At 37.8% G+C, this 18,997-nt stretch overlaps 2 protein-coding genes across 6 annotated transcripts in view; one reads left to right on the top strand and one right to left on the bottom strand.

Moving 5' to 3' along the window:
- Positions 1–18,997, top strand: part of LOC306848491 (MAP kinase-activated protein kinase 2-like) — a 458,467-nt gene that overhangs the window by 433,270 nt on the left and 6,200 nt on the right. The gene's annotated exons all lie outside the window — the stretch shown is intronic.
- Positions 8,661–18,861, bottom strand: LOC306847823 (eukaryotic translation initiation factor 2D-like). Of its 3 annotated transcripts, none has more exons than XR_013782187.1 (18): positions 18,649–18,861; positions 17,965–18,155; positions 17,812–17,895; positions 17,651–17,741; positions 16,408–16,515; positions 16,037–16,290; positions 15,837–15,954; positions 15,662–15,707; positions 15,457–15,563; positions 15,180–15,335; positions 14,685–14,774; positions 14,037–14,132; positions 12,945–13,065; positions 12,223–12,397; positions 12,075–12,131; positions 9,867–10,090; positions 9,092–9,377; positions 8,661–8,986 (listed from the first exon to the last, which is right to left on the bottom strand). XR_013782187.1 is itself a non-coding variant. In XM_079382004.1 (16 exons), exons 1-16 carry the CDS (start codon positions 18,702–18,704, stop codon positions 11,863–11,865), a joined length of 1,806 nt encoding a protein of 601 aa, XP_079238130.1. In that variant the 5' UTR covers positions 18,705–18,861; the 3' UTR covers positions 10,110–11,862. The 3 variants fall into 3 exon arrangements, 1 of the variants encoding a protein (XP_079238130.1); XR_013782188.1 differs by having other exon boundaries at positions 8,690–8,986; positions 9,092–9,338; XM_079382004.1 differs by lacking the exons at positions 8,661–8,986; positions 9,092–9,377; positions 9,867–10,090 and adding an exon at positions 10,110–11,918.

Raw genomic sequence — 18,997 nt, 5'->3', positions numbered from 1 at the left:
TTAATTTAATCGTACTCTGCGGTACATGTACAGTGTTGATCCTGCATATTATCATCCCCAATCGTGACGGCCATAATATGAGACTTCTCCCACTTGCATTGTGATCTGTAAACCCTCGCTTCGAGTTACCCACCGCATTTATTTTTAAAATATTTCATATATCCCTCCATGGAATATTTAATTTCCACTTGAATGGTGGCCATTCTGTGCCCAAAATTGTGCATAAAACATTGTGGGACAAGATTTTCACACTGACAGCTGTCATTGTAAGACAGTGAGCAACTGAAAACACTGAAAAGTGTTTTCCAAGGAAGCAAAAGTAGCTAAGGGGGGGCGGGGCTTACCGACAGGTCAATTGGATCACCTTTACCATTATTCTATAAAACCTATATAATGGGCCTAATTTATACATAAAGGAGGTGTGTATGCATGGAAAATAATAACACTTTAAATTCTGTGCTGTGCCAGTTCAGTGCATTTAGCAGGAACTATGTGCAAAAGTGTGTGCAACTGTGGTTTGAATTCACCTTACAGTAATAGGAAGACTGTTGATGCAGCAGGCATCCAAAAGCCCTCCATCTCTGTCCGATTCCCCTCAGTTGGTGAGAAAGCGTGAGCAGGTCCAGGCACATGTGTATAAAGGTGAACTCCATCCATCATCTGAAATTGTTGCAGTGAATGAAGACACATTAGTTACAGTGGCAGTGACCAGTGACCAGGCCTGTCACAGGCACTAATGTCTGCAAAATAATACCCTCGGCATCACTGATGAACACATGGCACAGATGTTACTAGAAGGCATTCAGCAGAGCAGGCTTGACTTTGAATGGGTGAGAGTGTTGGAGAGCATTTCAAAAAGTAGCTCCCGCAGCCTCAGGGCCAACATAACTTCCCTCAAGCCATGCAGATCCTTAATGGAGGATACTGTCAGAGGCCTTTTACATGAATCATTCATGACCCATAAACACTGCACCACGACTTCACACCCCTCCACATGCACAACCATACACATTCTCGTGGCTATAACACTTGTAAATTGCCTGTCAATTCAGCCTGTTTTCTAGCGCTTTGTATCCTTATTGTGTGTTTATTTGCTCTTTGTACTTTTTTCTTACAGCTCTACTGCGAAGAACATGGTAGAAAGTTCCACCTCAAATAAGCTTGTGATATAAGAACTAATCAAACAAGGACGTACTGGATGTTTTAGGAAATCTGATTGAATTTGAGCAGTTTTTATTACAAGTTAAACATATACTTTTGGACAGTTTTGGGATCTGTAATATTTTATAAATATTTTTGAAAGTTTTTTATGCTCACTTAGGCTGCATTTATTTGATCAAAAATACAGTAAAAAAGGAATATTGTGAAATATTATTACAATATAAAACAACTGTTGTTTCGAAAAAACACAATAAATTAAATTTAATTAAAAATTATTACAATTAATAAAAAACATTTTTTTTTTTTAGTGCAACGGGTGATGTGGATTTATTGTAAACTGTACCGCTTTTGAAATTTGACATTAGACATCATGACACTGGTTTTTAATAAGTCAGACATTCAGATTAATTTTATGCAGTGAAGCTTACAGTATTTCACTGTGAGTTCAGCATGAGATTTCTGTCAGACAAAATGAGGAAAATTAAAAGAGGATATGAATGAAAGCTCAAAGCATCAGATCTTTATGTCTGGATAAATAAAAAAAATGCAACAGAATAACAGTGTTGTCTCACTATCTCTTGTGCACATCTGGTGTGGATATCTGTCCAGCCGACATGAATTATCTGTGACTCAAGAGCACCAATCCAAACTGCACAGGGGCCCAAAACCTGATCTCTTTGCTTTAGGCCATTTCATTTGACTCTCTCTCTCTCTCTGTTGCTCTCTCTCCCTCCATTTTTAACAAAATCATTTAAGCTGTTTTGGGAAATAGAAAAAAGAAGGTAAAAAACATAAATGCTGTAATCCATTTTGTCCAGCAATCCTCTCAGCACCAGTCATAATCAGGATGGATGAGAGTGTGCGTGGATCTTTTCACCTAACTCTGCCTCTCATATTCCTGTCGGAAACGTCACCAACATGTTTTGGATGCTGTGTGCTAGTGTTCCTACTAGACTTCCTAACCAGCTTAACCTGCAGGACACCTTTGTGAAAAAGAAGAGTGATTAAATATATTGAATGTGCACCCGCAGTGTATTTCAAATCTTGCATGAGTACACTGAAACTGTGACTGCTTACATCAAAAAGTGCACTGATGATGTGACAGTCACCAAGACCATCACCACACGTGCAAACCAGAAGCCATGGATGACAGCAGAGGTTAGTGGGCTGCTAAAGACCAGAGATGAAGCATTCAGATCAGGAGATAAAGCAGCCCTCAAAACAGCAAGAGCCAGTCTGTCCTGTGGCATCAAAAATGCAAAACGGTCATATGCTCAAAAAATCAACAATCACTTCACAGACAGCAGAGACACACGGAGCCTGTGGCAAGCCATTCAGACCATCACTGACTACAAGCCCCCGCCACAGGCCTGTGATGAGGACACATCCCTCCCCAATGCACTCAACCACTTTTATTCACGGTTTTAAATGCAGAATGACACACCTGCACAAAAACTGCCCACACCTCCCAACGACCGGGCGCTCTGTCTGTCTCCAGCCGACGTAAGGAAGACCCTATCTAGGATTAACCCACGCAAGGCTGCGGGTCCTGACAACATACCTGGCCGTGTTCTGAGAGACTGTGCTGCACAGCTGACAGATGTGCTTACAGATATCTTCAACACCTCACTGAGCCAGGCAGTCGTCCCCACATGTTTCAAATCCACAACAATCATACCGGTACCAAAGAAATCAACTGTGTCCTGTCTCAATGACTACCGTCCCATAGCACTGACTCCAATCATGATGAAGTGCTTTGAGAGGCTAGTCATGCACAACATCAAAACCAGCCTCCCCAACACACTCGACCCGCTCCAGTTTGCATACCGTCCAAACCGCTCTACGGACGATGCAATTTCCTCCACCCTCCACCTGGCTCTTACCCACCTAGAAAATAAAGACTCCTATGTTAGAATGCTGTTCATTGACTTCAGCTCGGCATTCAACACAATAATCCCATAACAGCTCATAAATAAACTAAACCTGCTGGGCCTTATCAATTCCCTGTGTAATTGGATCCTGGACTTTCTAACCGGAAGACCTCAGTCAGTCCGTGTCGGCCACAACACCTCGAGCTCTACCACACTGAGCATAGGGGCCCCACAAGGCTGTGTGCTTAGCCCGCTGCTCTTCACACTGCTGACCCACGACTGCACTGCCAAGTTCAGCTCCAACCACATCATCAAGTTTGCTGATGACACAACAGTGGTAGGTCTCATCAGCAACAACGATGAAACGCACTACAGAGAGGAAGTGGCACAGCTGGCTGAATGGTGTGGCACTAACAATCTGTCCCTCAATGTGGAGAAGACAAAGGAGGTTGTGATGGACTTCAGAAGAAACTCTGTTGACCACCCCCCACTGACCATCGACAGCTCGACTGTGGAGAGAGTCAGCAGCACTAAATTCCTGGGGGTGCACATCACAGAGGATCTCACCTGGACCACCAACACCATGTGTCACCCATCCCTGGACTCCACCCATCCCTCCCACAGTCTCTTCCAGCTCCTACCATCAGGAAGACGGTACCTGCCAGACTGCTCAACAGCTTTTTCCCCCAGGCTGTGAGAGCCCTGAACTCAAATCACCCCGCCCCCCTCTGAAACCCCATGCAAACCCCTACCTCCTGAAACATGGACCACCCCCCACCCCCCCAACCTTACCACACCAAAGAAAAAACTGTATGGAACTTTTTTTTGTGCAATTCGAAGTGTGCTACACACAGGTGAGTGGGCCTGTACAAACCACCTGTGGTAACACGCTCTCCTCTATGTGCACTAGACACTTTACACACACTGCTGCGTGCCGTGTACACAATCCCACAAAAGACTCAGCAATATATGTATGTTTACATGCTCATGCACTACAAATCATCCTGCACTGTTCCCCAACCAGCTGCTTGACTCAAAATGTCTCTCTTTGCACATGTACAGTATTTGTGAAGCATTCGTATAGTTTGTATTTTTTATCTTTTAGTTTGTATAGGGTAAATATTTATGTGAAGCATTCGTATAGTTTGTATTTTTTATCCTTTATTCTTTTAGTTTGTATAGGGTAAATACTCATATATAGTATGCTTATAGTTAAATCTGTCAGTAGGTTAGTTGTGTATAGGTTTATAGTGTTTTTTTTACTTCATTGTTGTATGTCTGTATTTATGTAGCACCGTGGTCCTTCGAGGCACGACATTTCGTTCCACTGTATGTTCCCACATACAGCGGAATGACAATAAAGCTCAACTTGACTTGAACTTGAAAAGTATAATTAAAAACTGTACTTGCAGGTAATGTAATATTAAAGAGAGACACTTTCTTGAGTGTCACTTTTTATTAATGCCAATTACTTTTTTTTACTTTTACTTACATTTGAAATAAATAAATTGTAATAGGCTTTTCAAAAAAGTGTGTTTATTTTGATGTGTTGACCAGAATTGACAGGACAAGCTATTTTAAGATTATTATGGTGTTTACATCTAGTTAATGAAGATTATTCTTACTTAATAGTTTCCGTGATCGACATCTTATTATCAACTGGCATAAATAAGCTGTCCATGATGGTATCCGAAAACATTAATTTCGCGCTTTTTGATTGTTTCACAATAAGTAGGCTAGGTAATCTTTTTAAAAGTAGGCTATGCTAAAGTGTAGCTAACATAACTTACTGTACCGTCTCTTAGCAAAAATTGGGGGTAGCTGGAGGTAAAGGGTGAATGTTAATTAAAACATCGTGTTTGATGTTACCATCGCTTTTATAAGGATCATGAGATAATTTTAGAAAAATAAAATCATATTTTGCTACAAAAGTGTTTGTAAGCGCGGCTATGAAGCAGCAGCCTCCACGAGGAGAGCGAGTGTCCCAGTGGAACTATCACTGAACGGAATTCCCTCGCGCACAAACCCATATTAGCTCGCGCATGGGGTCCTTCAGCGCATCAGCTGACCGGCGGAGTGCTGCTGCACGAGCAGAGGAAAACCGCAGCGCATCCGCACGACGCACAGAATACCAATCAGCTCTAGGCACCTCTCTCTCTTTCTCTGTAGGTTAGCTACTGATTAAAGTGACTCCAGAGAATTTCTTGGAAACCTATGCAACGCGCGCGCGTGTGTGTGTCTGTGTATAAATATAGTAAAACCAAAAATTATTCAGACACCAGATTTTTTTTGTGGGTGCAGGACACTATAGTTAATTTATCAGGATAGCAAAATTAAGTAAACTGTGACATATTATACCCCCAAAAATTATTGATACAGTGTTTGCGACCAAAAATTATGGAATTAAAATTTAAATTAAGAATTAAATTGATTAAAATTTGCGAGCAAAAATTATGGAATTAAAATTAGAATTAAAAATTTGTGTTTTTTTCTTTAATTGCTAATTTGATCTTTTTACACCACAGACTGATTAAGCACTGCTTGGTAATTGGTTGACCTAAATTGGTATGATCTAATTGTGTCCTTAAATTTAACAGCTAACAGCTATTCAACCTAATGCATTACATACCTTTCTATCAAAGTTATCTGACATTATCAAGATGAATTTCTTCTGACACAGTTCAACTCGGAGTTCTTAACATATTTTATTACCAAACTATAGCGAATAAACTGTGATAATGTGAGAAATGTTGAAGGTGTTTGACTGTGTGTGTGTGTGTGTGTGTGTGTATACAATGCTGTTTGAAAGTTTGTGAACCCTTTAGAATTTTCTATATTTCTGCATTAATATAACCCAAAATATAATCATATTTCCCCGCAAATCCTGAAAGTAGACAAAGAAAACCCAGTCAAACAAATGAGACAAAAATATTTTCTTTGTCATTTGTTTATTCAGGAAAATGATCCAATATTGCATATCTGTGAGTGGCAGAGGTATGTGAATCTCTTGAATTAGCAGTTATTTTAAAGGTGAAATTAGAGTCCATCTGTGCAGAGGTGTTTTCAGTCAGTGCAGTGACTATCAAATGTCAGTACGTGACCTGTTTTATTCAAAGAACAGGGATCTATCAAAGTCTGATCATGTTTGTGGAAGTGAATCATGTCACGCACTAAGGAGATTACTGAGGACCTCGGAAGTTGATGTTGCTCATCAGGCTAGAAACGGTTACAAAACCATCTCTAAAGATTTTGGACTCCACAAATCCACAGTCAGACAGATTGTGTACAAATGGAGGAAATTCAAGACCACTGTTACCTTCTCAAGAAGTGGTCGACCAACAAAGATCCCTCCAAAGCAGAACATGTAATAGTCTGCGAGATTGCAAAAGTTCCCAGGGTAACTTCTAAGCAACTAAAGTCCTTTCTCACATTGGCTAATGTTAATGTTCAAGAGCCCACCATCAGGAGAACACTGAGCAACCATGGTGTGCATGGCAGAGTTGCAAGAAGAAAGCCACTATTCTCCAAAAAGAAAATTGCTTGCTAAAGATCATGTGGACAAGCCAGAGGACTATTGGAGAAAGGTTTAATGGATGGATGAAACCAAAATAGAGCTTATTGGTTTAAATGAGAAGCTATTATGAACACACAGCATTCCATCTTAAGAATCTTATCCCATCTGTGAAACATGGTGGTGGTAGTATCATGGCTTGGGCCTGTTTTGCTGCATCTTGGCCAGGACAGCCTGCCATCATTTATGGAACAATGAATTCTGAATTATACCAGCAAATTCTAAAGAAAACGTCAGGACATCTGTTTAAGAGAACGTGGGTCATGCAGCAAGACAACAACCCCAAGCACACAAGTCATTCTACCAAAGAATGGTTAAAGAAGAACAGAGTTAATGTTTTGGAATGGCTGAGCCAAAGTCCAGACCTTAATCCATTTAAAATGTTGTGGAAGGACCTAAGCAAGCAGTTCATAGAAGGAACCCCACCAACATCGCAGAGTTTAAGTGGTTCTGCACTAAGGAACGGGCTAAAACTCCTACATGTTATTGTGCAGGACTGATCAGCATTTACAAGAAACTTTACCTTCAGTTACTGCAGCAAAAGGGGGTCACGCCAGATACTGAAAGCAACAATTCACATAATTTTGCAGCACACAGATAACATTGGATCATTTTTCTCAATAAATAAAGGACAAAGAAAATATTTTTCTCTAACTTGTTTGATTCAGTTATCTTTGTCTACTTTCAGGACTTATATGAAAATCCGATGATGTTTTGGGTCATATTTATGCAGAAATATAGAAAATTCTAAAGGGTTCACAAACTTTCAAGCAGCACTGTATATACATATAATACACTATATATATATATATATATATATATATATATATATATGAAAATTTACTCACCCTCAGGCCATCCGAGATATAGATGAATTTATATCTTCATCAGAACAGATTTGGAGAAATTTAGCATTACATGACTTGCTCACCAATGGATTCTCAGCAGTGAATGGGTGCCGTCAGTATGAGAGTCCAAACAGCTGATAAAAACACCACAATAATCCACAAGCAATCCACACAACTCCCATTATTTAACACCTTGTGAAGTGAAAAGCTGTATGTTTGCTAGAAACAAATCCATCATTAAGGCGTTTTAATGTGTAGCTGTCACTTCTTGTCAAAATATGAGTCCATAATCCATAAAAAACATCCTCCAGTGAAAAAGTCAATCCCCTACTGTCCTCTTGCATTAAAAGCCACAGATATATTTATTTAGAGCAGTTTTGTGTTTTTTAACTTATAAATTGTGCTTGATTTGTCTCCTATAATACTTTTACAGAATGCTTGATAGCCTTGAACTCAGGTACAGTATGAGATCAACTCACAGCCTTGAAGTTTATATCTGATCCCTTTACTTGTTCATATTACTTATAGGCTGTACTGGGACTTATACAAATCCTGCACTAGCAGGCTGTCTGTTCCATATCCTCTTTGTGTGCTGAGTGCTTTGATCAGCCTCTAGCCATGGTCATATAATACTTTTTAAAGGTTGCCACCTGCTGGTTAATGTTCTGAATGATGATCCTGTGTGGTTCATACAGTTGAGAAAATCTCAAGTCATTAATTGATCAAAATCATGTGGATTCAATTCAATTAAATGCCGCGAGAGATATCTACACATATGTATACGCCAATAGTTTTTGCTAATGCATTCAATTGAATGTATATCAGAGATAGTGTGTAGTTTTCCGATTAGGCTAGAAAAAAAAAAAAAAAAAAAGCTTGACTGGATTTTGTTTCACCTGCTGGCTTGAGTTTGTCCATGCATTGGTTTATATCCCACGGGCAAAACAAAGCCTTGATCTCTTTTCATGGTCAGGAATATCTGATGACGCGGATTACAAGCGAAACCATTCCAAGAGTCAATGTTTTGGGCTAAGCTTCTTAGGGAGTCACAGAGGACCCATGCCAGAAATGATCCTTGCTGATAGATTAGTGCCTGTGGCAACACTACACTTGGTAAACTTCATAACAGATGCACACATGTGGTTGCTGCAGGAAGGATGTCCTTTTCTTGAACTCATAATAGCAATGCATTTAGAATGAAAAAGTCTTGATATGAAGATTTTTTGTTTTATTTATTTATGACATTCTTAAAACTGTACAGTTTTATGTCAGTACAAATACTTACACATTAAGAAATTTGCTGCAAGTAAAAACAGCTGAATTTGATTTACAATTATGAGTATAAGAAAAGTCAGCAGAAATGTAAAGAAAATATTGAAATATAAAAACTGCTTGTATACACAAGCAAACATTCGGTCTATTCCAACATTTGGAACATTAGATGCAGTTGTTTTCTTTAATGAGGAAGAAAGTACCAGAGTAAGACTAACTCACAAAACACTATGGACCAACACTGAGAGCATCAACATGCACTTCTGAAAAACACAAGAACAGGATTGTGATATTTACTATTGATGTCATTCATATGTCCCAGAATATAAATCTGAAATCCACTGAATCTGAAAAAAGCAGTGCCTCACCCCATGGTTTTGCTCCGGAGAGCTGTATGGTACACAGTGCAGCAGTAAATGTCTCCCTCTTCTGGCGAGAACTTCTGAGTGGAGAAGATGTAGAAGGTGCTGTCTCTCTTTGGGTGGTACTCACTTAGATTGATATTCGGTGTCACATTCTTGTTGTTCTTAGATTATCAGGACAAGTGAAGGGAAGAGTTCAGTCACACGACAGATGAGGGTGTTCTCAACATGCAGCACCATGGAAGCCTCAGGTCTTGCAAAAACAGATTTGCTCTGAATTAAATGTTGTATTCTGTAATATTATCAAAATAAAAGCATTACCTTAAAGTACATTTTAAATCATTGTATTTGAATAATCTTTAATCGTGTTTAAAGAAGTACACCTATTTAATTTTATTTTGACACAGGAAAAGTACTTGATTATAATTTAAATTCTCATGCTATTTTACTTTTAAAATTAATATATTTTAAATGTACTAAATTGCAACGTCATCATTGCAAGACAGTAGAAGTAATCATGAAATTACATATAAAGATTTACTTAATAAAAATAGTTGTTCATGTTTGTTCACAGCGAATTAGTAAATGCTGAAATTAACATCAACTAAGATGAATAAATGCTTTAGAATTGTATTGTTCATTCTTAGTTCATGTTAACCAATGAACCTTATTGTAAAGTGTTACCGACTATTCGTTTAAAGTAGGCCTATTTCCATAATAAGTGTGCTTCTTTTCCTCAAGGGAGCTCAATGATAATTGCAGTTTACTCTGTGTGTCTTACCTGTTCGCTCTGGTGAGTGGTTATAACAGATACATCTAAGTTTGCTTTGCAATGTTCTGTTAAGCCAACCCCAAGATCATGAAATCCAGAAAGCTAAGAGGATCTGCATAATCAGGCTCTGTCGATACTGCTACTGTACATGCCTCCTCTCCAGTAACTGCATACTAGGCTATACAAACACTCTTTCTCTGTATCACAGCATCCTTGCATGTCCCTCCGCAAAACTGAGAAGAAACCACATTGCAGTTCACTCTAAATCTTTATATGTATAGAATGTGAATTATAGAATGCATAACTGGAAAACAATGAAATACATGTAGCATACAATTATAAAATGTATTTACTTGTAAGATATCATTTCTAGAATAACGAAATATAGGCCTACTCAAATATGTGGTCACGTGTTTTTTAACATGTCCAAAATCAAATACAAAACCTGCTGACTCTGCATTATAAATAATGAACTATACCATTTGTTCAAAACATAAACAACTATCTTATCTCAAAGTCCAGAAGCCTCCTTGAGAACAGCACCATGATCAGGCTTGCTTTATGCCAGTTCTCCCTCTGTCCACAAGGTGGCACTACATCCACTAGTATCCACTAGTCACTAATAAAATCACTTCTGGTCACCCTGGTGCCCATTTTCTTGGAGGTGCTTTCAATCCAAGGTCCGCTGGCCCATTCAGGTCCTTCATCACACCGTCCTACACTTATACAAGCCCATGGTGTAGGTTTCATTTGAACACTAGAGGGACACAGTATTCGCTGCTGTCCCTGACTGTGGCCGTTATTCTACACTTATGTTTCAGGGTAAACGTTCTGTCAATGTGTCACGTGACTCATTCATAAGAGCTTCATTAATCCACATCTGTCAAAACACTGCATCTGTTTCCATTAACTCTCTCATACATAATCTCTTCTGAGAAATATTACATTATTTACTATACTAACTGTATTTTAATATCGGGATTACCAAGTTATATTAAACGAGATAAGCAAGTCATGATGCTTAACTTTTACTTTTTATTTAATTGTAATAAATCTAAATAATTTAATAGACTACTAACCAATGCCACAACAGAGGAACATAAGAGGCTGAGCTTCTGTAGGCCAACGGAAATCTAATAATTCAACTTAGTGCTGACTGAAGGCTGTTTTTTTTCTCTAATAAAATCCAAATAATGGTGGAATAATAATTGTGGAATAAAAATCTTAAAGGTAATGAGACAAATCACAATTCTGACTTTTTTCCCTGTAATTCTTAATTTATCACTTGCAATTATGACTTCTCAGAATTGATATATAAGCTAAAAATTGTGGGATGAGATATAAAACTTGAAATTCTGTGACGAAAAGTCTGAATTGTAAGATCTAAATTCACATTTGTGAGAAAAAAGTTGCAATAACATGGAAGTAACTAAAAAACTAATTAAAAAAAAGAGGATTTCAAAACGTAAACTTAGAATTGCAAGATGCAAACTTTTATTTGAGAGAAAAAACTTAGAACTGTGACAGTCACAATTAACTTTGATAAAAGTGAAACTGGATAAATAAAACTAAAACTGAAAAAAAAAAATTATAAATTGTTAAGAAAGAAAAAAACTAATAAAAATGGCAGAGACTTTTAATTAACGGTTAATTACCATAACATAAAAATGAAAATAAAAAAATAAAACTATAACAGCATCTCAATGATTTTAAAATAGCACTGGTTTTTATTACTAATATCCAAAAAGGAAAATTTTGTAGCCCCAATTTCTAATGGGGGTTTCATTAGAATTCATGAACATAACACACAGTCCTGCTTCATGTTTTTGAAACCATTGTGTTCTTCCAAAACAAGTTGATTCCTGGTCAAACATTCCTTAAAGTTTAGCTGTAATTCACTGCTTGCGACAGTGTATACTTTTCTACCTAGCAAATACATAATTATAAAAGATGACAGTCATTCTGGAGTCATTCTATCAGTTGGATCAGAAGAGCAAACTAGTGCTTAAGGGACTCGAGCTCTGAATGAGCAGTTACTGCGGCATGTAGATATACCGTGCTCTGTTGAGGAGACATTGTCAAGTATGAGATTAATTTAAGAGGTTGCTCAGAATTAAATCAGATTTATTTTATTGCCCAAATGATGATGGTTGGGCTGGACATTATTTGAAATATTACAGTAACATTTGGCTCGTGTTGTCTGCTATTTCTTCTTGCCTGGTTTAGGAGCTTTGTCAAGACCTTGTACATATTTCCGTGGGATCTGATACCGATCTGTAATAGAGGAGAAAAAATGCACTCACATAAAAGCAAAAGGTTGCAGGCAGAGATACAAGCAATCATATGGCATTGGACTATATGGTACCTAGCAGCAGTTTGCCAACTTGTTGAGCCTGGTTTCCCTGGATCTGCACCAGGACTCTGTTTTTGGCTCCTGGGGAATCTTGGAGGATACAGCTGGCCTGAACCTGATGCTGCAGTGTGTTTGCTACCACAGCTGGATCCAAACCAAACGCCTCCAGATTCTTAATCATTGTAACCTTAATAAATGGGACAATGAATGTGACAAAAACGTTTTTTTTTTTTTTTTTACACATTAAACACGCAAGGCAGTCTGTCTCTAATAATAAAATAATTTTTTGTGTTTTCACCTTTCGTGAGCTGCAAATCAGCATATTAGAATAACTTCTGAAGGATCATGTGACACTGAAGACTGGAGTAATGATATTGAAAATTCAGCTTTGCATCACAGGAATAAATTAAATTTGAAAATATATTTAAAAAGAAAAATGCTCTTAAATTGTAATAATATTTCATAACATTACTGCTTTTACTGTACTTTTTATTAAATAAATACAGCCTTAGTGAGCATAAGAGACCTCTTTCAAAAACATAAACTGATAATAATCTTATACATATCTTTAAAAGTCAAATGTCATTAAAATTCAAAATGGCACAAAAAACGTGAAGTTCTGAGACTTTAATATAATGTTCTATAATAAATTCTATTCATAGACTTGGGGCATAAGCATCCAAATACTTATTGGGGCCACTATATATAGTCATAGACTTAGGACACCTTCATACCTTCTTATTGGAGCCTCTGGAGGCAACTGTAATGTCTATGGGCTCCATCTGTCCTTTCTTAACCACAGGACGCTGACCTGGAAACAGCACCTCATGGCAGGCCTGCATTCTGATGAGAGTCCTGAGGACACAGAGAGACAATACTCACATGTGTTCAGATCAATGGGCCTCATTCATGAAACACGAGCAGAAAGAATTTGTGTGTAAATCGTTCGTAAAGCCATTCTGGCGTAAACTTACGAATTCATGAAAATGTTCGTATTTTCAAAACGTTAGTTGGTACGAAAGAAATGTACACCTGCTCCCTACCACGTGTAAATGGTGCGTAAAATGTTCTCTGTTCTTTTTGGCAAACTGATGACACTGAATTTTGATGCACTGCTATTATAATATTCTACAAGTTTGTTTGCTCTGTTGTGGTTTTATTTTTTTGCAGCTGAGAGTTGATAAACTGTTTAGCTCTGGTTTAGCTTTGGGTAGAACGCAGCGCTTGTCACTGTCACTTTTTACCCAGCCGTCCAATCAATGGAAGAGGGGCGGGACAAATACCACATAGAGAAGTTAATATTACTGGTTACTGCATTTTTATATTCAGTAATATTCATCAAAATGAGATACTAGTAATACGTTACTGCCGTGGATATTCCTAATCATAGCAACCAAAGCGTTTACGAAGCATTTGTGAATCCGGAGGGGAGTTTTCGGGAAGGTCCGTTTTACGCGCAAATGACTCCGAATTTACTCCTATATTTACGAATGTTTCATGAATGAGGCCCAATAATGTCTGCACATGATCAAAAATGAAAAAGAAAAAAAAAATACACAAAAGCAGATATTAAAATTAAAAATGTGTTTTATCAGAAAATGTAAAAAGCTAGTTACTTAATTTCTAAACCAGATGTTAGTGATTACACACACAGCTGGACTGTAAACTACAATTTAAACAGCTGCCAATTATATACAGTCCGGAAACAGACATTATTTCCACAGGGTTAATACTGTTCCTGTTTAAGAAATTGGTTTGAAATAAGACAATTATGTGATTCTAACAGAAATTAAACAAAAAAGAAGAACAGGCCGGTGTAGAGTTACCTGCTAAAGAGGTCATCCCATTTCAGCTTCTCTACTTCCTGGTATTCAGACTTCTCCAGCAAACAGTCACAAAGTGTGGGGTCAATGTTAACATAACTGATGAACAAGAGAAGAGAGGAGATCGGTTAAATCCATGTGAAACCATGCATAGATCCATACAGACATAACATACACTACTGTTCAAAGTTTGGGGTCTGTAAGAAAGGAATTAAGAGTTTTACTAAGCAAGGATGCAATAAATTGATCAAACATGGCAGACATTTATAATGTTACAAAAGTTAATATTTTAAATAAATGCTCTTCTTTTGAACTTTCTATTCATCAAAGAATACAGAATAAATGAATTACTGTTTGTAACATTGATAAATGTTTTTTGAGCAGCATATCAGCATATTAAAATGAATTCTGAAGGATCATGTGACACTGAAGACTGGAGAAATGATGCTGAAAATTCAGCTTTAACTCACAGGAATAAATTACATTTAAAAATATATTCAAATAGAAAACTGTTGTGTTAAATTGTAATCACACGTAACACACTTTTCCTGGATTTTTGATACAAATGCAGCATTGGTGAGCATAAGAACATAAAACATAGAAAGAATGAAAGTGTAAATAAAAAGTGGACTAATGTAATTATAAACTCACTTTTTATTGGTTTCATGGACGAGTTCATTTTTCTTCACATATTCTGTGATGATATTCCTCACTTCAATGGCCTTTAGAGGCGTCCCCTTTCTGAAACACAAAGTCACATGCTCAAAGCACTCTCAATAAGTGAAGTGACATACAGCCAAGTATGGTGACCCATACTCGGAATTCGTGCTCTGCATTTAACCCATCCAACATGCACACACACAGCAGTGAACACACACACACCGTGAACACACGTGCCCGGGGAGCAGTTGGGGGTTCGGTGCCTTGCTCAAGGGCACCTCAGTCGTGGTATTGAGGGTGGAGAGAGCGCTGGACATTCACTCCCCCCACCTACAATTCCTGCTGGCCCGAGACTCGGACCCGCAACCTTTGGATTACGAGTCTGACTCTCTAACCATTAGGCCACGACTTCCCCAAAGCCAGAGCATGTTTCCACCCAGTTAATAATACACCTAAAAATGCAACAAAAGGTTTCCACTCATTAACTTTTTGTGTGCGTCCTGAAAGAGAGGCTCCAGGCGTGCAGTGACCCCATATAGTGGTGTGATTTCAGGGGGCTGGTATGGGCCCTCAGAAGCTCCACCCCCCTCCTCAGACTCTTTCTCCGACTCAAAGTCCTCTGGTATGCTGAAAGAACATAACCTGAAAAAGTAGTGCATAAAAAAAACCTAAAGATATTTCTTTTATTATGTGTTCTGACCATTTAAATTCTATTAAAACGTTATGAATGAGATGTCAATAGTGAAATTGTGTGACTGCGTACTCAGGGTTTCTCCAGTCAACTTCCACAATGCTCTCCACACCTTTACTCAGCTCCTTCACCTGAATCAGCCTGTGATCTTTCTGCATGCACTGCAGAAACTTAGAAAGCTGGAATGGAAGAAAGAAACATAGTGACCAACTAAAACAGAGATGGAAAGGCTACACTGACATGGACTAAAATCTCACAATCTGTGAACAGTTAGTACCTTTTTATAACTGGTTTTCTTGATATCTAGGTACTTTCCTTTAGGACTGTGGGGAAAAATGTTTTGTTACATAATAAAGATTATAAATGTCCTTACTGTCATGATGATAAATTTATCATAGTATTCCCAAAAAAGGTTAAACGAAGTTTAAAGGTAATTATCGAGGAGATATTACCAGCAGGACACCATGTGGTTGCGCTGGAAGGTGCTGGTCAGTAGTGGCAGATCTGACTTTTTGACTTTAGTCTTAAGTGCATGGAGGAAACATTGAAGTAGTAACTCATCCATCTGCTCTGTAATGAGAGAGACATAAAAGTCAACATACAGCAAACAGCTACAAAAAGGACATGTGACAGGAAGTCAAAGACATTTCACCCTGTGGAGATCTAGAGTCTCCGTCTTCTCCGTCAGTGTTTTCTCCCTCTTTATCCTCAAGTGGTTCTTCCTCCTTCAACAGCTCATGTTCATCCAGCCTCAGCTCCTGCATGCTCTGACAAGATGTTTCCACTGGAGCTGGATCAGAGCTGTCCTTCACCTCCTGCTCTTCCTCCTCGCATTCCTCTCCCTCCACCTGTGCTGGAGAGTTTGTGACCGGCATAACTGGAGGATGTGACTTATCACCAAACGCCCTGAGGAGAATTTAAGGAAGATGTCTGTAGAAAGTGAATGCAATGTGATGTATAATGTGGTGGGAATGAAGTTTAAATGACCGTGAAGACGGAATAATGCTGCAATGTAAAGCTCACCACAGCTGGTCCATGTATGCGTGTACAATATTCACTCCTTTCCCCTTCATTCCACTGTTCCTCATCTCAGCGCTCGACACAGCTGCTGTGCCAACAGCCACTGGTGCCCTTCAATTAACCAATACTTTTTATGCATGTTACCCATACGAGAACTTTATTTATAAGCATTTATAATAATGAAGAGTACTTTTAACTACAAAAGCTATATTGCCAATTACAAAAAATAGCACATTTGTGTGTAACATAATTGAGCTTAAGCTGACAATGTGCATGGTCATGTCATGTTATGCAATACTTAAGGATTACTTAAGAGTTGGACACATGGATAATAATGTTTTGAGGTCACTTATACAATTATTTACAAAAAGCTGTTTTGGCAGGTTTCAGCATATGGGTGTGCAAGTAAACATTGTCATTGTTTGTTTGTTTTAGTCTAATAAAGCCATAATCTATTTGAATAAACATGCTCCTTAATTAATAAAAAAGGGGAAGAAATCAAAAATCTATAAATGTTTATTGGAACCATAGGAATTTTTTAAGCCTGTATAGTCTGACACATGAAATCATAGTCAGAAAAATCCAACTTTTGGAAATGGAACTGTTTATTGACCCTTTAGATAATATACAAAAACAACAACCAAGCATATGTTTTTGTTTGATATTGTATCTAATATATCAGGCCTATGGCTCATATGATTAAAAAAAAAAAAAAGAGTAAGTGTTAAGCTTTGACTAATTATTAGCATTTAAAAAAAGTTATTCTTGAGTAAATCGCAGTAAGATTTCATAACAAAAAGTCACAACCTGAAAAGAGACATTTTTATAATTATTCTAAAAGGTCTTATATTTGCTAAAAAAGTATAAACTATCAATCAGATAACAGAAGGCATGTAGTAGATTGTGTGATCATTAAGAGGCTTTAGAAATATGCATATCAAATATGACACAGTATGCTTTATAAGGTTACATTTAATTTTTGGCCTGTTTAAATTTCACATTTTTGTCACTTTTGTTTATACAATCTTAGAAAGAGAGGTAAAAAATAATAATGACAAGAGGAGGATGAAATAGGTTTAGGAAATTACATAAAATTCACAGATCAACACAATTCAAAGTGTTAAGAGACATCACTAAAAACTGCCAAGTCTTTGAAGTTACAACAAAATTTGCAATCTTTGTCCTGCTGTGGTATCAAGTCTAATATGAATGATCTGTAAGAGTGAAATGCGGTGAGCAGCGTTACCTGTTCATCACAAGAGTGACGGCACAGCAGTCTCCTTGATTTACCTCCGGAAGACCATCAGCAGGTACCACCACACCCGGCAACATGAGATCTGCAGGAGAGAAATCACTCAGATGTGTTTTCTGAGACACACAGATGAATACTAACAAACAAGTGCTGACCTGCTCCACCAGTTAACTTCTGCAGGACCGGCGGCCACGTGACGAATGCCGGTAACATGGTGGGATATCGCCATAGTGTATACACTGAGAACAACAGACACAAATTTATTATTTAAATAAACATTTTCCACTGAGGGTTACCTGCAGACTTACCTGTTGGAAACAGCTGTTTGTCCAGCTGAAAGAATATGGGATTTTTATGGAGGACGTACAGAGCGACTCCATCTCCCTTATGTGCATAAATCTTCACAATATTCAGCTCTTCTTTATTTGGGATCAGCTCATTTAGACCCTCAGCTGACAGAGAAGGGAAAGCAGCAGAGATGTCTGCTCTCAGCTTTCTCCTGTATAGACAGAAAGGACCACAATGACAAGGCATCAAAATAATAATAATAATAAAAAAACACCAACTGATATCTGAAAACCATGCGTCTTTATTTGAAAGGATCTTGTCTCTTTTAACAACTAAACATTTATCTTGAGTTTAGAAACCCTTAATATTCCTAAGTATTAACAGATATTTTAAAAGGGGAAATGTCATTTCATCAAGACCCTATAAAACGATTTAAAATCACACAGAAACATGCCAGTTCTTTTGTAAGGCACTTTATGTGAAGATACAGTAGATGATCATGAATGAGTCAAACGCACACCGTATCTTGTAATATAATAAACACCACGTGAGGCACATATAATTCAATGATAAGTCTGACGTTATTTGTTAGTTTGCTGAAATAACGATGTGCACGAAGCAGAGCTGTCTACTCTCGACAGTTGATTTACTCAAAGCTCAATCAGACTCACTTTGCAAGTATAAAAATCTAACTGGTTGAATACCTGTCAGATCCTTTGATAACAGTGTTAGATTTCACACGAAACGCTTTTGCAAACATCTCAGTGTTCCGATGAGGTATTTGCAAGAAGCCGCTATAAATCACCTAAGCGCAGATCTCTAATCTGTCATTTTGTAAAAGATATTTTATTAGAGTACTTCAATCATCTGCTGTGCTCTGAGCAGCATGCGGGTGCGCCGCTGAAACATGTCCGACTGGAAAATACCGGTGTCTGTTAAAGTGACCGCCAGACCAGTCAGTAATATTATTCGGTAATTAAACTCATTTATTGGTAGTGAACGAAAAAAAAAATTTTGTAAAATCATACAATGAATTGAAATTGTTTTCCAAAA

The sequence above is a fragment of the Barbus barbus genome (assembly GCF_936440315.1).
Source record: "Barbus barbus genome assembly, chromosome: 28".
NCBI classification, from domain to species: domain Eukaryota; kingdom Metazoa; phylum Chordata; class Actinopteri; order Cypriniformes; family Cyprinidae; genus Barbus; species Barbus barbus.
This window is presented reverse-complemented; position numbering and strand designations above follow the sequence as displayed.

What these genes read in the sequence shown, in the direction of transcription:
- LOC306847823 (XM_079382004.1), bottom strand. Translation starts at nt 18,704, where the DNA reads ATGTTTGCAAAAGCGTTTCGTGTGAAATCTAACACTGTTATCAAAGGA. An exon ending in GCATACATGGACCAGCTGTG is followed by an intron (nt 16,291 to 16,407) that starts GTGAGCTTTACA and finishes AATTCTCCTCAG; the next exon opens with GGCGTTTGGTGATAAGTCAC. An exon ending in AACCACATGGTGTCCTGCTG is followed by an intron (nt 15,708 to 15,836) that starts GTAATATCTCCT and finishes TTTTCCCCACAG; the next exon opens with TCCTAAAGGAAAGTACCTAG.